Genomic DNA, 17,309 nt, shown 5'->3' on the forward strand with positions numbered 1-17,309 from the left:
GGCACTTTTCTTTTACCAGCATGACACTGCTGCTTCATGTCCCTATGGGTGGCTGGTGAAAGAAACTTACCTGAAGTCTTCCTTGATTATTTATAATTCTTCTGCTATTTTCTGTAACAGCTTTTCTGACCATATCTAGGTATATGCCTCCCTTGACAGAAGCCTTTATTTACCTGCAGGTTTGGCACCAAGGCTGGCAACATTAGGTCAGCTGTTCTTTCATTGGTTTAAAGCAGTAAAACAGTCCTTGGGGGTCCGTCGTGATCAGTTGGTCAAATGGGTATCCAATATACCTGAGTTCTACAGGACAGGTATAAAGCATTGACTTGAACTGAATTCACACCCCTTTTTCCCTGGTGCTATCATATTCAGATCAGTGCAAGGAAACTAATATTATTCCATATTGAATGGAGACAAGATGCATCCTTAATAGGGGACAGATCTGCTATTTTTTGCCATGGAAGGTGGTTTAAAGAATCTAAGAAGAGCCTGCTGGATCGGGTCAATGGCCCATCTAGTCCAGCATCCTGTTCTCACAGTGGCCAGCCAGGTGCCTGTAGAAAACCCACAAGCAGGATTTAAGCACCAGAGCAGTCTCCCCTCCTGAGGCTTCCAGCAACTGGTCCTCTGAAGCATCACTGTCTCTTGACTGTGGAGGCAGTTGATGGTTATCATGGCTAGTAGCCTTCTCCTCCGTAATTTTGCCCAATCCCATTTCAGAGCCAGCCAAGTTGTACTGTGTGAAGAATTAAATGATTGTGAAAAAAATGCTTTGCTTAGAGGCTACCAGTTGATTTATTCCTCCTCTTTCTCCATGTCCACTTTCTGGTACTGCAGCCAACACTGGCTCAGTTTTATTCAATAGCTCCTATCACAGGCATGCATGGAGGCTGTTATTCTGTGCAAGCCTTTGATGCTGATTTATGGAAGTGTTTATTCTTGTGAAAGACATGTTAAAGCAGGCTGCTTTCAGGGCTGGAAGTGTTTGTCGTCACCTGTTGCATGCAGTGTCACTAAATAATAGATGCTTTGGAAACCTTGTTCCATTTCCCGCCGTCCCCCCCTTTGCATTCTCCGCCCCCACTCCAATCTTTTGAAAGCACACACACACCCCCCCCGGTGTAGCTGTGATTGAGCAGGAGCTAATTTAAGACACTGTAGTGGTGTTTGATTTTACCAACCGTGGGCACAGTGATAAATATACTCACTAAATATCATGTGGGAGAGAGGGATCGTATTCCTCTTGAAGTTGTCTGCTAGCTACAAAAATAGCTCTCCCCTAGTTTTCTGCGTGGCTTATTTCAGCAAAGCTGTCTGTGTGTATCTTTATAAAGCATTAAAAAAAGAAGAAGAATATTGCATTCTGTTCCTTAATTGCTGGGAAATTTTAGTTAGCAATTCAAGGTGCTGGTTTTAAAGCCCTAAATAGCCTGGATCTTGCCTGCTTTAGGAAGTACTTCTTCCTATGTGTGATCCTATTGCTCATTAATATAAGCAGGGAAGCCTCTAGTCTAGGTATCAGTTCCCTGTAAAGCAGGGGAGCGGAATCTGTGCCCGCCCCCCAAATGTCATTGGACTCCAACTCCTATCACTTCCAACCAGCACAACCAATGGTATAGAATGATGGAAGTTGCTATCCAATAATATCTGGTTATAGGTTCCCCACCCCTGCTATAAACTAATACTATCATAAACTAGGAACAGGGTCTTTACAGTGGGAGCCTCAGTTCTCTAGTGAAGCCCGCCCCCCTTGTTCTCATTTGTTTTGGATTTCAGAGAAACACTTGTTCAAGCAAGCTTTTGGAATATAATCTGAAAACTATCAACCCCCACTCTGCTCCATTCATTCATTTAATTGATTTATATCCACTTTTTTTGAACAGTGTCCAAAGTGGCTTACAGCAGTGTTTTTCCCCAATGGGTGACTTAAAAATTGCTGAGGGCATCTGGTTGGACAGAATACTTGACTCAGTAGTCTGATTTAGCAGTGCTTGTCTTGTGTTATAATTCTTGCGTCCTTCCTAACAATAAAAATGTTATTTATTTCTTTTTCCTTTATAAATTAGAATGATTGCCTGTGGCTAAGATCCATCCAAGCAGACTGACTGTACCAATGATACACATATGTTTTTTTTCTCTGTCCCAGGTTTTCTACCCCAGCAAAGATGGTACTAAGATTCCAATGTTTGTTGTCCACAAAAAAGGAATCAAATTAGATGGGTCTCATCCTGCTTTCCTTTATGGTTATGGTGGCTTCAACATATCAATCACACCAAGCTACAGGTAAGCAGAGATGGGGTGCTTATGAATATTTGTCAGAATAGTAATAGTGCCAGTAATTTTATATTAAGAAGTTGTGCAGTGTGTTATATAGCCTGAATTTGCAGCTAATGGATACTGATACTGAAACTTAAACCCAGTGGAAATACCCAGGTCAAGGGAGTTCCCAAAACATGAGTGATCATTTGCTAATTAAGCAACCTGCTTTGTCACCTCTTACTGGCTCTTTTCTGCTTTCAGATTTTTGTTGACCACCTTTTGTTGTCTCCTTTAACATGCCTATAGTTCTTATTTTTCGTCTGGCAGAGTTTCTGTGCTAGCTTGAAAGTCATGACCAAACTACAAGTCACACTCCTTTTCTTACATAGATGATCTCTGTGTGTTTAGGAGAGAGAATCTGACAAACGCAGAGGGTGCCAACCCTGCTGTGCCCTAAGTAGTACCTCTACACTGCCCTGAGAACTGCTTTGAGCCATAGATCAAGTATACATTTCGAAAATAAAAAAATAAATGGGGAAAAGCTTCACTTAAATTTCCAGGAGGCTAGCAGAACAGTGCTGTAAATGTCACAAATAGGTTCTTATACATCTCCCATGGGGGTGACATTAAGTTGAAATTATTGAATCCTTCCATGCCTTAAGATCCATGCTCTCAGTCAATGATGTTTAGCAAAGACAATCTCTTGCTCTGCTGACTTGGATTAAGAGCCATTGTTACGTCTATGCACAACTACTACTTGCCAGTTATTCTTACCCTTCTCTTCCCTTTATTTCACTTCCATTTACTCCTAAAGCTTTGCTGTTTTCAGCGTTTGTACACAATTCTGATTCTTTCTTTTTTTAAAGCCTTATTATAGTTAACTTGTTTTATTCTAAGTTCAGATATGAAGTTCCCTTTGTAAAGAATTTGGACAGTTTTTTAATGCAAAAGTTCAAGTTTTCAGGCCTTGAGTGTTCCCCCACCAGATCCTTGTGTTCACTTAGCAGCTAGAAAAAGAGGTCAGCCTTTGAAGAAGGGGCTGTTTTCTAGCAGATGGCTCATAGGTACTCAATACCATGGAAGAGAACACTTGAAATAAAAACACACTCTTTGCAAGATTCCAAGAACAGGTGACCAGGGGAAAACTATCCTCTCAACATCCCAAGGGCTTTCTCCATATTTTGCTGTCATGTCTTTTATTCAGCAGCCAGTCACTCAGCTATGTACCTTGCAGATGTGACCTGACAATAAAGCCCAAATGAATGAGTCATAAGTCCAGAAGCAGAGAACCAAAAATGCCTGCTTAAATGGACTTTAAAAAAAACACAAAACACTTCCATAATATATAAGCTTCAAACCTTTCCCATTTTATCACTGAGCTCAGCTTTAGAATCAAAAATCATCTCGGTGCACACAGTGATCTTAGTACACATAACAAGCAGTGTGTGCGGCATGTGTGTAAGTGTCTCTCGTGTAGCATCGCTGTGTCGCAGACTATTTGTTTTTTTTGTTTTTTTTATAATAAATTTTTATTAGTTTTCCATAAATAAAGAAGAAACAATAACAAAAACGTAGACATAAACAAACAGAAACACGACTTCCCCATACCACCCCTTTTCTGCATTCTTGTTTCAAGATTTTTCAGCAACCCTCTGAACATGTCGCAGACTATTTGCGGCCACGTTTGTAAAGTCAAAGATCATAGTCACTTTGGGCACATGAAGCATTAACTAGCAGCTCACCTGTACCTTTCAGTCTTAGTGCTACCAGGTTGGCTCAGTGTAGATGTAGAATGCTGGCAAATGGAGGTGGTGTGTTTGACCAGAATGCAGTCTGGGATAGGAAGCTTGGCCTTTGACCATGCTCACTTGGAGCTGATGGGAGTTGTATCTCAGCAACATCTGGACGAACAAACGTTCCCCGTAACTGGTCTAAGGGCTGGAAGCCAGTGTGGAAGTAGAGCTGCTGGCCAATGGAAAACAAGAACATCAAAAAGGCACCCTAGCCTTTGTTTTGAGGGCCATACATATACATAAAGGTAAAGGGTAAAGGGACCCCTGACCATTAGGTCCAGTCGTGACCGACTCTGGGGTTGCAGCGCTCATCTCGCTTTATTGGCCGAGGGAGCTGGCGTACAGCTTCATGTGGCCAGCATGACTAAGCCGCTTCTGGCAAACCAGAGCAGCACACGGAAATGCCGTTTACCTTCCCACCAGAGCGGTACCTATTTATCTGCTTGCACTTTGACGTGCTTTCGAACTGCTAGGTGGGCAGGAATACATATACATACATACCGTATTTTTCGGACTATTGGACGCACCGGTCCATAGGACGCACCTAGATTTGGGGGGGGAAATAAAGGCAAAAAAATTTATTCCCCCCCCCCGCCAGGCGCGGGGCTGGGGCGGGGAAGCCCGAGCTTCCCCCTCCCCCAGAACGGGACCCAGAGCCATGCCGAAGCTGCGCGCAGCTTTGGCATCGCTCTGGGAGCTTGCGGGGCTGGGGGAGGAGGAAGCCTTCCGCCAGCCTCCAAACCATGTCGGGAGACAGCGGGATGGCGCGCTGCGCCTCTCCCGCTGTCCCCCGAGTTTGCGGGGCTGGGCCAGCCTTCTAACCAAGTCGGGGGACAGCGGGAAGGGCGCGCTGCGCCCCTGCCGCTGTCTCCCGAGTTTGCGGGGCTGGCGACGGGGAGGAGCAGGCTTCTCCCCCCGCCAGCCTTCTAGACAAGTCGGGGGACAGCGGGAAAGGCGCGCTGCGCCTCTCCCGCTGTCCCCCAAGTTTGCAGGGCTGGCAACGGGGAGGAGCAGGCTTCTCCCCCCGCCAGCCTTCTAGCCAAGTCGGGGGACAGCGGGAAGGGCGCGCTGCGCCTCTCCCGCTGTCCCCCGAGCTTGTGGGGCTGGCGGTGGGGCTCTCCTGAAGCCTGGAGGTTGTGGGGCTGGTGGGGGGGAGAAGCAGGCTTGCTTCTCCCACCCCCAGCCTCCAGATCAGGTCGGGGAATAGCGGGATGGCGGAGCGCCGCCATCCCGCTATTCCCCAACCTGATCTGGAGGTTGTGGGGCTGGGGGGGGGGAGAAGCAGGCTTGCTCCTCCCACCCCCAGCCTCCAGATCAGGTCGGGGAATAGCGGGATGGCGGAGCGCCGCCATCCCGCTATTCCCCGACCTGATCTGGAGGTTGTGGGGCTTGGGGGGGGGGAGAAGCAGGCTTGCTCCTCCCACCCCCAGCCTCCAGATCAGGTCGGGGAATAGCGGGATGGCGGAGCGCCGCCATCCCGCTATTCCCCGACCTGATCTGGAAGTTGTGGGGCTGGGGGGGGGGAAGCAGGCTTGCTCCTCCCACCCCCAGCCTCCAGATCAGGTCGGGGAATAGCGGGATGGCGGAGCGCCGCCATCCCGCTATTCCACGACCTGATCTGGAGGTTGTGGGGCTGGGGGGGGGGAGAAGCAGGCTTGCTTCTCCCACCCCCAGCCTCCAGATCAGGTCGGGGAATAGCGGGATGGCGGAGTGCCGCCATCCCGCTATTCCCCGACCTGATCTGGAAGTTGTGGGGCTGGGGGGGGGGAGAAGCAGGCTTGCTCCTCCCACCCCCAGCCTCCAGATCAGGTCGGGGAATAGCGGGATGGCGGAGCGCCGCCATCCCGCTATTCCCCGACCTGATCTGGAAGTTGTGGGGCTGGGGGGGGGAAGCAGGCTTGCTCCTCCCACCCCCAGCCTCCAGATCAGGTCGGGGAATAGCGGGATGGCGGCGCTTCGCCATCCCCCTATCCCCCGAGCTTGTGGGGCTGGGGGGGAGAAGCAGGCTTGCTTCTCCCCCCGCCAGCCTCCAGATCAGGTCGGGGAATAGCGGGGTGGCGGCTCTGCGCCTCCCCGCTGTCCCCAGCTTTTGGGTGCAGGCTGCTGCCCGCAAGCCTTGCGAGCCCGCGGGACATCCCGCCGGGCTTGCAAGACTTGGGATAGCTTCCTGAAGCCTGGAGAGCGAGAGGGGTCGGTGCGCACGGACCCCTCTCGCTCTCCAGGCTTCAGCAAAAGCCTGCATTCGCACCATAGGACGCACACACATTTCCTCTTCATTTTTGGAGGGGAAAAAGTGCGTCCTATAGTGCGAAAAATACGGTATACAGTAATATGCACAATTTAAAAAAAAAAAAAAAGACTCTGGACCAGATTCATCTAACCAGCTACATCAGCAGAAGCTTTTGCAAGGACTTCTGCTAGTGTCACAGGGCTTCCTCCCACCCTCTACCGCTGCCCCCAATTGGCTTGTATGGTGTTCATAACCACCAAAAAGAAACACATCTTGTGCTGCCAAGCTTCCTGTTGGACTGACTGTGCCCAAGTTGCAGGAAACTATCCAAACATTAGTTGGGTGAAAATGAAGAAACTGAGATCAGTTTCCTAGAGTCGAGCTAGAACATCTAAATACCTCCTGCCAAAAAGGGATCATTAACTGGCAGGCAGTATCCTGAGTATTAAAATGGCATTAGAGGTTCTGTTCCTTAATATCACTCATCTTTTGGCTTTTTTAATTAACCTGGCGTGTCTTTTTTGGAAAACTAGCCGGACTGAATAGCATTTAAGACTGCATTCCTGTGATCCCTTGGATAGTGTCCAAGGGCCCATGGGAGATATTGTGTCTTCCTTCCTCACAACTGCAAAAATCTCTGGCACCCTGGGCCATACATCAGAGCCACTGACGTCATAGAATATGCTGTAGGAAGACCAGGAAGTGGCTTGGTTCTAATCCAGCTGCTTGTCTAAATGGAGGCATTGCTGCTCAATGGCAGATCACCTGCCTTTGCATGCAGGAAGTCCCAGGTTCAATCCCCAGCATCTCCAAGGTAGGATTTAGGAGAGAACCTGGTCTAAAATGCTGGAGAGCTGTTGCCAGTCACTGTGGACAATTTTGAGCTAGATGGACCTGTAGAATAAGGCAGCTTCCTATGTTCCTACATCTCTCATGTTTCTTTCCTTCCATGAGAGATGGTGGGCTCTCCTTCCCTGGAGGTTCTTAAACAGAGGTTGGATGGCCATCTACCATGCATGATCTTGTTGAGATTCCTGCATCGCAGGTAGCTGATCTAGTTGACTCCCCGAGTCCCTTCCATTTCTTTGATTCTATGAATGGAAACATATTCCTCCTCCAGCTACATTTTGAGCATCATAGACCAAGCACTGAAAATATTTACCAATTAATTGTCTTTGCAGTGTATCAAGACTCATTTTTGTAAGACACCTGGGTGGCATTCTAGCTGTGGCTAATATCAGAGGAGGTGGTGAATATGGAGAGACCTGGCACAAAGGTAAGAGTTCCTTGGTGCAAGAACATACGTAAAGTGCTTTATTCAGTAACAGTCTGCAATCCTGGACACGTACAACTCTCAGCAGAACTCGCTTCTGAGTGTAGTCATGTAAAGGGTTGCACTGTGATTGTGTTTCCACAAGTCAAATGTTTGCATGTCTCCATGCTAAACCATTGCAGAGGTCTGGTTTTGTTTTCGTTTTATTACCTTAATTTGACTCCGGAACACCATCACAGATTTATTTGAAAATGTCCATATTTCTTAATTTACAAAATAATTTTCTCCATTACTGCATCAGTTTTGTTCCTCATTATTATTTTAATTACTTCTGTAGTCTGGAGTGTTTCCCAGTAATTGGGGTTTTCAGAAAGAGAAAACACTGTATTACTGCCCCAAAACAAAGTGCCCTTCAATAACAGGAAATTAGCTGTAGACCTTTAACGAGTTCTTAATTAAGTTAACCTTTATGTGGGAGGGCTCTGGTTTTTCTGTTTCTTTTGCACACAAGACTGTGTGTTGGCATTAGGTTGAAGTCTGCTGTTTCTTAAGTGTCATGGGCAGCTATTACTGATATTCATGGGGCTTGGCACTGTGGCCTGAGCTTCACCTGGAATGTCCAGGAAACTCCAGACGTATGGCAACCCCTGTCCGAATTTCCTTTTAAAAAAAACAAACCTTTGTGTCCAGATTTTCACTTTTTGAAATATGGCAACCCTGACTTATATTAACCACTATAAATTGTAGAAATTTTCCTTGATCGAGCCACAGTAATTGTTTTTGTGGCTATGATCCAGAAAATTTACTGACTATGTTAGGATATTATAATAAATTACCATTATGAGAACTTTCCTCAGGCTTATGTACTCTTTTTTATTATTATTAACTTGAAAAAAAACCCTATCTACTGAATGAAAAGGAGGGAATAAAATGTTTGCCAGATTTGGAACAAGGAAAGGCAGGAGGGTAGGCAAGAAAACAAATCTTGCTGCACGGCAAAAAAAAGCACACTAGCTCTTAAACACCTCTTCATTCCTATACAATTGTGTCTGTCATAGTGCTGTGCTTTTCTTTGCTTTGGTACCTTTAGCTGTGCACCTCAAGTTCTGTGTTGATCTGCGGTAGGATAAATGCTAGATCTCAAAAGGAAGATATATTTCTCTAGCCCTGATCACCACATGAATGAAAGATTTGTTGTTTTTAAGAAAAGCGCTCATTTACCTTTTTTTTTGGAACTATTAATTTTATAAGCCTATAAGCTTAAAATACCATAAATGAGCTGGATGCTGTCGATTTCCCATTAAGACAAACCTCAGTCAGAAATGCACGTGACCGTTTTGTCTGCAATCTACAGCGATCAGTTATTAGGAACATTACCTGGTCTGTGCTTTCCTTCCTTCCTCCCCCCCCCCCAAGTCTTTATCATAGGTATGTATTATTCAAGCCTTCTGAAAGCATTAAAGGTACTGGCAAGACCATTTTCTGAAGTCTCTGTTGCACGTGATTTTCATTATGTTTTTTGTGTTCCTCAACTGCATACATTATTAAAATACTTGTGGAACTGAAAAATTCAATCCAAGCAGTTCTTCTTGTGTGTACATACACCCTAGAGTACATGTTCTGAATCGGCAATATCAAAAGTGTGCGTATCTGTGTGTTTTCAAAGGGTTAACTAGCTTGTTTTCTTTGTTTCCATTTAGGTGGTATCCTGGCCAATAAGCAAAACTGCTTTGATGACTTTCAGTGTGCAGCTGAGTATCTTATCAAAGAGGGGTATACTTCTCCAAAGAAACTGACTATCAATGGAGGTTCAAATGGGGGTCTCTTAGTGGGTAAGAAGAGGCTGTCTGCTTCCTTTTCCTTTTTTTTTAAATGACAAAGCTAAGTGAATTTAATGTCAAGTAAATGGAGGACTCAGAGGATAAGCTCTGGAAGGACGTTTCCCTCCCCACACAAGTTGGACATTGCACCATTTGTTAACAAACTGGAGTAATTAGTGCAATACCCAAATATTGTCTAAGCCTGCAGAATACCAATTGGCCATTTAAGAAAACATCTGCCTTTATGAGCTGCACACATAATTACTGCACTGAGGCATCTGTCTTTTTCTTCCTGTAGGGTAGAACTGGCTTCATACAAAACACTTATTTTAGTTAGGGAAGGAAAGAGCAAATTCATATCAAAAAATAGCTAGTAAGAGCTGATTTTTGCATCACTGGTTGCCACTAACTCTGTTTCAGCCCACACTCTCCTATTTTGAAGTATTTTGTCCTTATGTTTATCCAGGACCAAAGCCTTGATACGGCAATGGTAGATTATATCACCTGTTCCCCTTTTCATGCACAGTGGAACACTGTGTTCTTGAAAAAACACCACCACAGCAACAAGTGGACCTTTGCTAGAGCAGCACATACACAACAGGCACTAATTGGGTTTAAGCGTTGCAGTTTTGAGTTCCATTCTCAGTTTTTCTTTATTTCTTATGGGTCTAACTGCATAGTCATGGAATTACATTTGAAATGTGACTGTAGCATATACCCCAAATCCACACCACCTCACCATTTTTAAGCCTACGGCAGAATTTTTAGGGCTTCATTTAGAAAACAGTTCCAAAATTAGTGTGAAAAATCTCTTAATACAAGAGCCTTATCTCAAAACAGTCATCTTCTGCCAAGTCCGTCTCCTTCCCAAAACCATGTTGATGGTACCAAGAAGTCTGTTCCCCTTCCACCTGAGACATTCATACTGTTAAAGTGTATAATATTCTTTGTGATATAAGGCACGAATGCTTCCCTGGAGCTGTGTATAACTAGGGACTGATTCATAAGAAGATCCTGCTGGATCGGGTCAATGGCCCATCTAGTCCAGCATCTTGTTTTCACAGTGGCCACCCAGGTGCCCATAGGAAACCCACTGCTCACACAAGTGTGTTTTTCTTCCTGACCACCCCTGCATTCCATCCCATTTTGAGAAAATTAACCAATCTGGGACTGTCTCAGGTTTTTGTTTTAATTTCAGTAAAACAGAGTCTGTGTACTGGCATGTTTACTTCATGAATTCTTGGCCTGCAAAATGGCTTGTGGGTATTTAGATCTGCTCTGACACTCTCCAATATTTGGGCATATCAGTTCCCCAGAACCTGAGCATACGGTTCCAGTTAATTTACCAGCCATTGAAAATGTCTGAAATCTTGGAAGGCCCATAACCCCTCTCTTCTCACTAGACTTGCTGCTCTAAAAATGCTGCGTTTCCTTAATCTTTTGTTTCTGTTTCAAGTTCCTCCTCTTCAAGTCCCTGGGAAACACAAGGACAAACTCTATTTAATAATAGGCTTTTCAAATGGCTGTTCAGTGTCGATGCTTCACTTGTTGAGCTCAGCACACAAAAGGCAGCACTGATTATCGGCACTGCTTTGGACTGACTCCACAGAACTTTGCCACTAAAGTTAATAGGGTAACAACTGGATGTCCAAACACATGAAGTTTGACAACATCTGGAAGGCCACAGGGTCCCCATCCTTGGAACAGATGGAGGAAGAGTTTGCACCATCCCCGTTGCTCCTTGTCTGCATGAAATTGCCCTTCCTTCCTTTAAGTTCAGCAATGGCCCCCTTCTAAAACATGCAGATTTGTTTTTGTCATAAAGCCAGCTTCATGGATTCCACTTCCCCACAGAATGGAAGCAGGTGTTCCTGCATCTCATCCTCTTTCCCCCCTAATAAACTTCTGCCTTAGTGCTAAATCAACAAACTGATCTGTTCCTATGCAGCTTTGCCCGTACGTGTTTCAAATGTTGACATCCTCTGATTGCCATCTTTATAACTGCTACTTGTAGATATTAGCACTGCTAGCTGCTTTAAACATTAGATTCAATTTGGGTTGGGTGTGTTTTCCTCCACTCTCCAGCTGCTTGTGCCAATCAGCGTCCTGATCTATTTGGCTGTGTTATTGCTCAAGTAGGAGTGATGGACATGTTAAAATTCCACAAATTCACCATTGGTCATGCTTGGACAACAGACTTTGGCTGCTCTGATTATAAAGAACAGTTTGCCTGGCTATACAAGTAAGTAAAGTTTTGTTTTCTTTTTCCTAGTTTATATTCACCACTGCCTTCTTGAATAATAATATAGAAGCTGCTTGTTTCCCACCCGCCCCTTATATTCTCTCAATAATTGAAAATCACATCGTTAAGTGACATTATAAATCCAGGATGCATTCATTTATACGTTATCTCTTGAGTTCAGTAAATTTCTCACATGTAGACAGCTTAGCTTGCAATTCTGAGTACATTGACCTGGAGATAAACTCTGTATGATCAGCAGAAATTACTTCAAAATAAATATGAATGGTATTCCCAATATGTTAGAAATGCAGCTAACATTTTAACTCCACTTAGTTTTACCATGGGGGTGTGTTTTACGGCTACAACCTTTAATCAGCTATGAAAGCCAACAAAGTGTTCTGAACAGCTGGTGATCATAAGCAGTTTCCCCTTTTGAGATGTGGTGATCAGAACGGAACAGAGTTTTTGAAATGTGGTCTTGCCATAGGGCCCTACAATAATGGCAGTTTTTATTTCCAGTGTCATTTCCTAGCAATCCCTGGAATAAAATTTGCCACTTTAACCCCCAAGTTAACTGCCCTGTGTACTCTTACATCCTCCTCTTGTTCTCAGCCATATACACACACAAAAGGGAGGAGGCGGAAGCTACCATAAAATTTAAGGAGCCCCTTTCCTTTCAGCCTTTCCTGCCAACTCTTGGATTGGAATGAGTATATGTCAGTAGGCCACATGTACCTTCCTTTTCTAGATCCAGACATCCCATTCCTCAACAAGAACTAATTCTCAGAGCACCAGCACATAACTTGGGTGCTTAAACGTTTGCACTAGCTGCCCATGTGTCACCAAGGCCAGGTTCAATGTTCTTGCATTAATTTACAAGGAGCCTAACAAAATGGCTCCAGGATATCTTAAGGGCTGCCTTAGCCATTATATCTTGGCCAAATCACTGAGATCTTTGGGGAAATCTCTGTTGGTGGTCCCCCATGGCTCAGATGCACAGCTCAATATAGAAGTCGTTCATACAGTGTGATGGGCCCAGGCCAGTGGAAAACCTCCCCAGCTGAGATTAGTCACCATCCTCCTTGCTCAACTTTATGCAGGTGATTAAGACTTACCGTATTTTTTGCTCCATCAGACACATTTTTTGCCTCCTAAAAAGTAAGGGGAAATGTCTGTGCGTCTTATGGAGTGAATGCCTACAGACGACGATGGTGGGATCCCGCTGCAGTCGCGAGCAGAGGATCCATGGCTCCCCTTCCTTCCCTCCTCATTTTAAGATAGCATTCAGTTTTGTGATAATTGTCCTATTGTCTCATTTTTTGGTGGTTTGTTTTTATGTTTGACACCACTTACAAATGCAAATAATTGGACGGTATAGAAATGTCTTGAATGAGTCCATCATGTTCCCAGCCCCTAGGATTCCTTATTCTTTTCCCACTTTCCTGTCAACTGGCAGAATTTTATCAAGTCTCCAACAAATGTGTGTCCCTCCAACAGGTATTCTCCACTCCACAATATCAAAATTCCAGAAGGAGAAGGAGTTCAGTATCCTGCCACCTTACTTCTAACAGCTGATCATGATGACCGTGTGGTGCCTCTTCACTCCCTGAAGTTCATTGCTACTCTACAATATGTCGTAGGCCGAAGCCCCAAGCAGACCAACCCACTACTAATTCACGTGGACACCAAGGCTGGTCACGGGGCTGGGAAGCCCACAGCCAAAGTTATAGAGGAAGCATCTGACATGTTTGCCTTTATAGCAAGATGCCTAAATCTTGAATGGATAGAATAGGCCGTTACTGTCTCAGTTAAATCAAGGGCTTGAACAACCTTTTAAAACTATACAGGAGCACTTGGTGTAGTACTTACATTTAAGAACTGCCACGCCCAGCTTCCCATGAACTCTGTCTCTCTTCTGCTTCTGTTCAGTGTTTACTCTTGGCTCTTCATTTTAGTTCCAGTCATACCTTTTAAATAGCATGTTTGGATAATTAGGCAGATTGCAGATGACGCTGTTAACGTGAATTCTTAAAAGTCAAAGGTGTTGGTGGTGAAAAGGTTTTAATGTGGTTTTTCTCCTTGTAAACATATCCAACGCTCTCGTAATTAAATGTAAGTACTGTTCCAGTATAGACTGTCAACTCGTATTTTCTTTACAGCCACGACGAGTGTTGGGATTATTGCCAATGCCTCTCCAATAAAATAACTATATTACAAATGCGGAGTAATTTCAGGTTGTGTGTCAGTTCTTTTAAAGGTCTGGCTTTTATGCAGCACTGCTTTGAATCAGTACGCAGTTGCGTTGTTTCGCACAGTGCAATACACTCACACCTCTTTCCTTTTAACATCTATTTTTAACCAGTCTTGTTAGCTATAATCTCTGGGCTGTTACAATTAAAAGGAAGTGCTGCAAATTGAATAGCAATGCAACTGGAAGAGCCTCTGCTTCCCTTGGCTGAGTTGGTACTTCAGGCCTTTTCTCAGAAGATAAGAATTTGCCCTAGTTGCCTCAGACCATTGATCCATCTAGTACAGTATCGTTGGCACACTATTGTCAACAGCAGTCCTCCAGAGGGTTTTTCCAGTCCTTCCCGAAGATGGCAGGGGTTGAACCCAAGACCTGTGTGCAAAATAGATGCTCTGCCATTAAGACATGGTCTTTTCTCAAGATATGCCTAAGTTATACAAACTTAAATGCTAAATGAGAAGATCAGGCTTTCCCTTTAATATAATGAAATATTTTTTCAATGTCTGATATACTCTTGATTGACAAATAGTAAATGCTTTTCTCTACAGTAAAATCTTGATTTGGAAATGTCACCTGTCCAAGGCAGGGCACTGTTTTTCCTTTCCTTTTGTTTGAAATACCAAGGATGTAAATAATCTTTGGAGGAAGAGAAGGGCAAAAAGAAAGGAGGATTGATTAGCGCCTGTCATTTCTTCTGCTTTCTATTGTTCTTTAGAGAATATGCTTACAATAATGACACATTATGACCCCATAACTTTAGGTATGCCAGAACTAACCCCCACCATGGTCACATCAGATATGTCGTAACTGCACTGACACACTAATGCACTGCCATACCAGGTCCGCTGTGCTGTCACTTTCCACTAGCCAAAATGAGTGGAGATGGTGGGGCATGGAAGGAGCAGAGTTAAGCAAAATTCTGTGCACCCTGAACAATACTGGCAAAACTTTCCACCAGCTACAGAGCTAATGTAAAGGAAATGTTCGCCATTCAACTCAATGGAAAGGAGAAAGAAGGGGGGGAATCCCCTCTCCCCTGCCTCTTGTTCCACCCGTGTCATATGCTGTTGAATCAGTCGACACCCGATTTCAGTAGAGAGACACCATAACTCCAGATAATGAGGTAAAGGTAAACGGACCCCTGACCATTAGGTCCAGTTGTGGCCGACTCGGGTTGCAGCACTCATCTCGCTTTATTGGCCGAGGGAGTCGGCGTACAGCTTCTGGGTCATGTGGCCAGCATGACTAAGCCGCTTCTGGCGAACCAGAGCAGCACACTGAAACGCCGTTTACCTTCCCACCGGAGCAGTACCTATTTATCTATTTGCACTTTGATATGCTTTCGAACTGCTAGGTTGGCAGGAGCAGGGACCGAGCAACGGGAGCTCACTCCGTCACGGGGATTCGAACCACCGACCTTCTGATCAGCAAGTCCTAGGCTCTGTGGTTGAACCCACAGTGCCACCCGTGTCCCTTAGATAGTGAGATGCATTGACCTATATTTATCCAGCCTCAGATCATGCACACTTAGAGCACACAAGGGTGATGGGACACAGCACTTGCCAGGTAACCAAGTGAATTTGAAAGTTTTATCTCCTGCAACCATCTGCTCCTCCTCATAGCTGTATGCGAATGCTGTGTCTTGTCCAAGCTATGGCTATAGCCGCCAACAGCTGGGAGAAGTGTCTCTCTTCAAAGCGTATGTACTTGCCATGCTATGCAGGTAAGTTCCCAGGGAAGACCAGGCAGTCTAACCATTACCACTGCCAGCCAAACACTCAATGAGCAACTTTTCCTTGCAGGTCTGTAGCCTGGACACAGAACAAGCTATCCCCTCTCCCCCCCCCCCACCAAAGATCCAGTGCAACCCCCCCCCCAAGGGGTAAGGGAGAAATATGCTGACAGTTACTGTGGTTTCCTCCTCCAAAACTGCACCACGTTTATCTCCACAACTTGAGACATCATCCCCATGACATCACCACACTGGATGTTATTGGTGGGCACTGGCGGTGTTGCCATGGACACAGGGTGGAAGCTGTTACCACTCTGCTTTTCAGAGCACTGTGACTTCCCCCACCTGTTCTGGGATGGATGTGTGTAGGATAAGGCAGCCATATTGATAGGATATCTCTCCCCTTGATGTATTGGGGTATTGGAGGGCGCGCCTGTTGCCCACCAGCTAAAAATAAGACTTCCTCCTTTTGTGAGGAATGATTATGCATTGACTGCCAGAATAGATACAATAACGCTGCGAAACAATCGACCTTAGAGCACCATTTGATCTAAAGCTGACAACAATACAACTGTGTTTTACAAGCAACTTCATTTTTATATACTGACATGATCCTTTTCTCTGCAAAATCACAGATGCTTATCTCCATGGAAAATCTAGACCTTTCATATTTTCTCTCAAAAGAAATGGATTGTTAGATCTTAGTATCATACTCCAAAAATTTGAATATTTATTTGTCTCTGAGGCATCCAGGCCACTGACTAAACCTCGCTAAGAAAACCAAAAAGTCACGAAATATGTCAGTGATCCAAGATACGCTACCACAAAGCACATATACAACTCTTTAACACCCAGTCCACCATCACTTATCTTGCCTTGTGACACGGTAAGGTTCTCTTTACCATTTGGTAAATGTTTTTTTTTACCATTTGGCATGATTTTTAAAAAGCCTCTAGTGGGGTCAAGGAGTTTGCTCTGGGACCAAAGGTGGGCAAACTACCCCAGAAGGAACATGGTCTGCCCCCCACCAGAGCCACTGCCCCTCCCCTAGCACCTTCATACACCTCAAACAATCATATCATAAAAACAACACCAGAAGCAGGAAACCAGCTAGGGAGGCAGTTGGATAACAAAAGAGTGAAAAGTGTGCTAAAAGAAGAAAGGAAATTGCCAAAATGGCTACATTCATTGCTGTGTCGGTTTTGTCCTCTGGCGCTGCCCGCACCAGCACATGTCCCTCAGAAGGGAATGTGGTCACTGGGCTGAATGATGTTCCCCCACCCCTGACTCACAAAGTAGTCGTTCCGTGCCTGCTGCTCTTAAGTTACCATTTGACAAATGGTGATCTCTAGCACGTCCAGGCCGGCCAGCTGTGAAGAGCATTAGCCATTTGTCTTGCTACTTTACCACAAACTGAGGGAGCTTTTCAGAATGTCAGCTGGCAACACTTAAATGAAGAACAGCGCTTTCTACTTCATTACCCTTTTTACATTACTTCCTAGCATGAGGCAACTTGTCATATCGGTAGCAAATAACAAATGCTGTTTTAATGGGGTGGTGAAGATGTGTCCTTTTCTCTCCCTCCACCCCAGTATTTTCTCCCTAAAGCCTGATATTGACGGAGTTACACTCCCTCTGAAGGAGCAGGTTCATAGCTTGGAGGGGGCGGCTTCTGGATCCTTTGCTGTCAGGTGGCCTCAGTGGAACGGAGT

General features: G+C 45.0%; 1 protein-coding gene across 1 annotated transcript in view; it reads left to right on the forward strand.

Annotated features, from left to right (window-relative positions):
• The window catches only part of PREP (prolyl endopeptidase), a 61,477-nt gene extending 47,632 nt beyond the window's left edge, over window positions 1–13,845 (forward strand). The window contains exons 11-15 of the mRNA XM_028723064.2: window positions 2,147–2,283; window positions 7,464–7,558; window positions 9,256–9,387; window positions 11,461–11,617; window positions 13,115–13,845. Coding sequence (XP_028578897.2) covers window positions 2,147–2,283; window positions 7,464–7,558; window positions 9,256–9,387; window positions 11,461–11,617; window positions 13,115–13,409 — 816 coding nt within the window. The 3' untranslated portion in view covers window positions 13,410–13,845. The remainder of the gene's footprint in view (window positions 1–2,146; window positions 2,284–7,463; window positions 7,559–9,255; window positions 9,388–11,460; window positions 11,618–13,114) is intronic.
• The last annotated feature ends 3,464 nt before the right edge of the window (window positions 13,846–17,309 follow it).

This window comes from Podarcis muralis, chromosome 3 (genome assembly GCF_964188315.1).
Source record: "Podarcis muralis chromosome 3, rPodMur119.hap1.1, whole genome shotgun sequence".
Lineage (NCBI taxonomy): Eukaryota > Metazoa > Chordata > Lepidosauria > Squamata > Lacertidae > Podarcis > Podarcis muralis.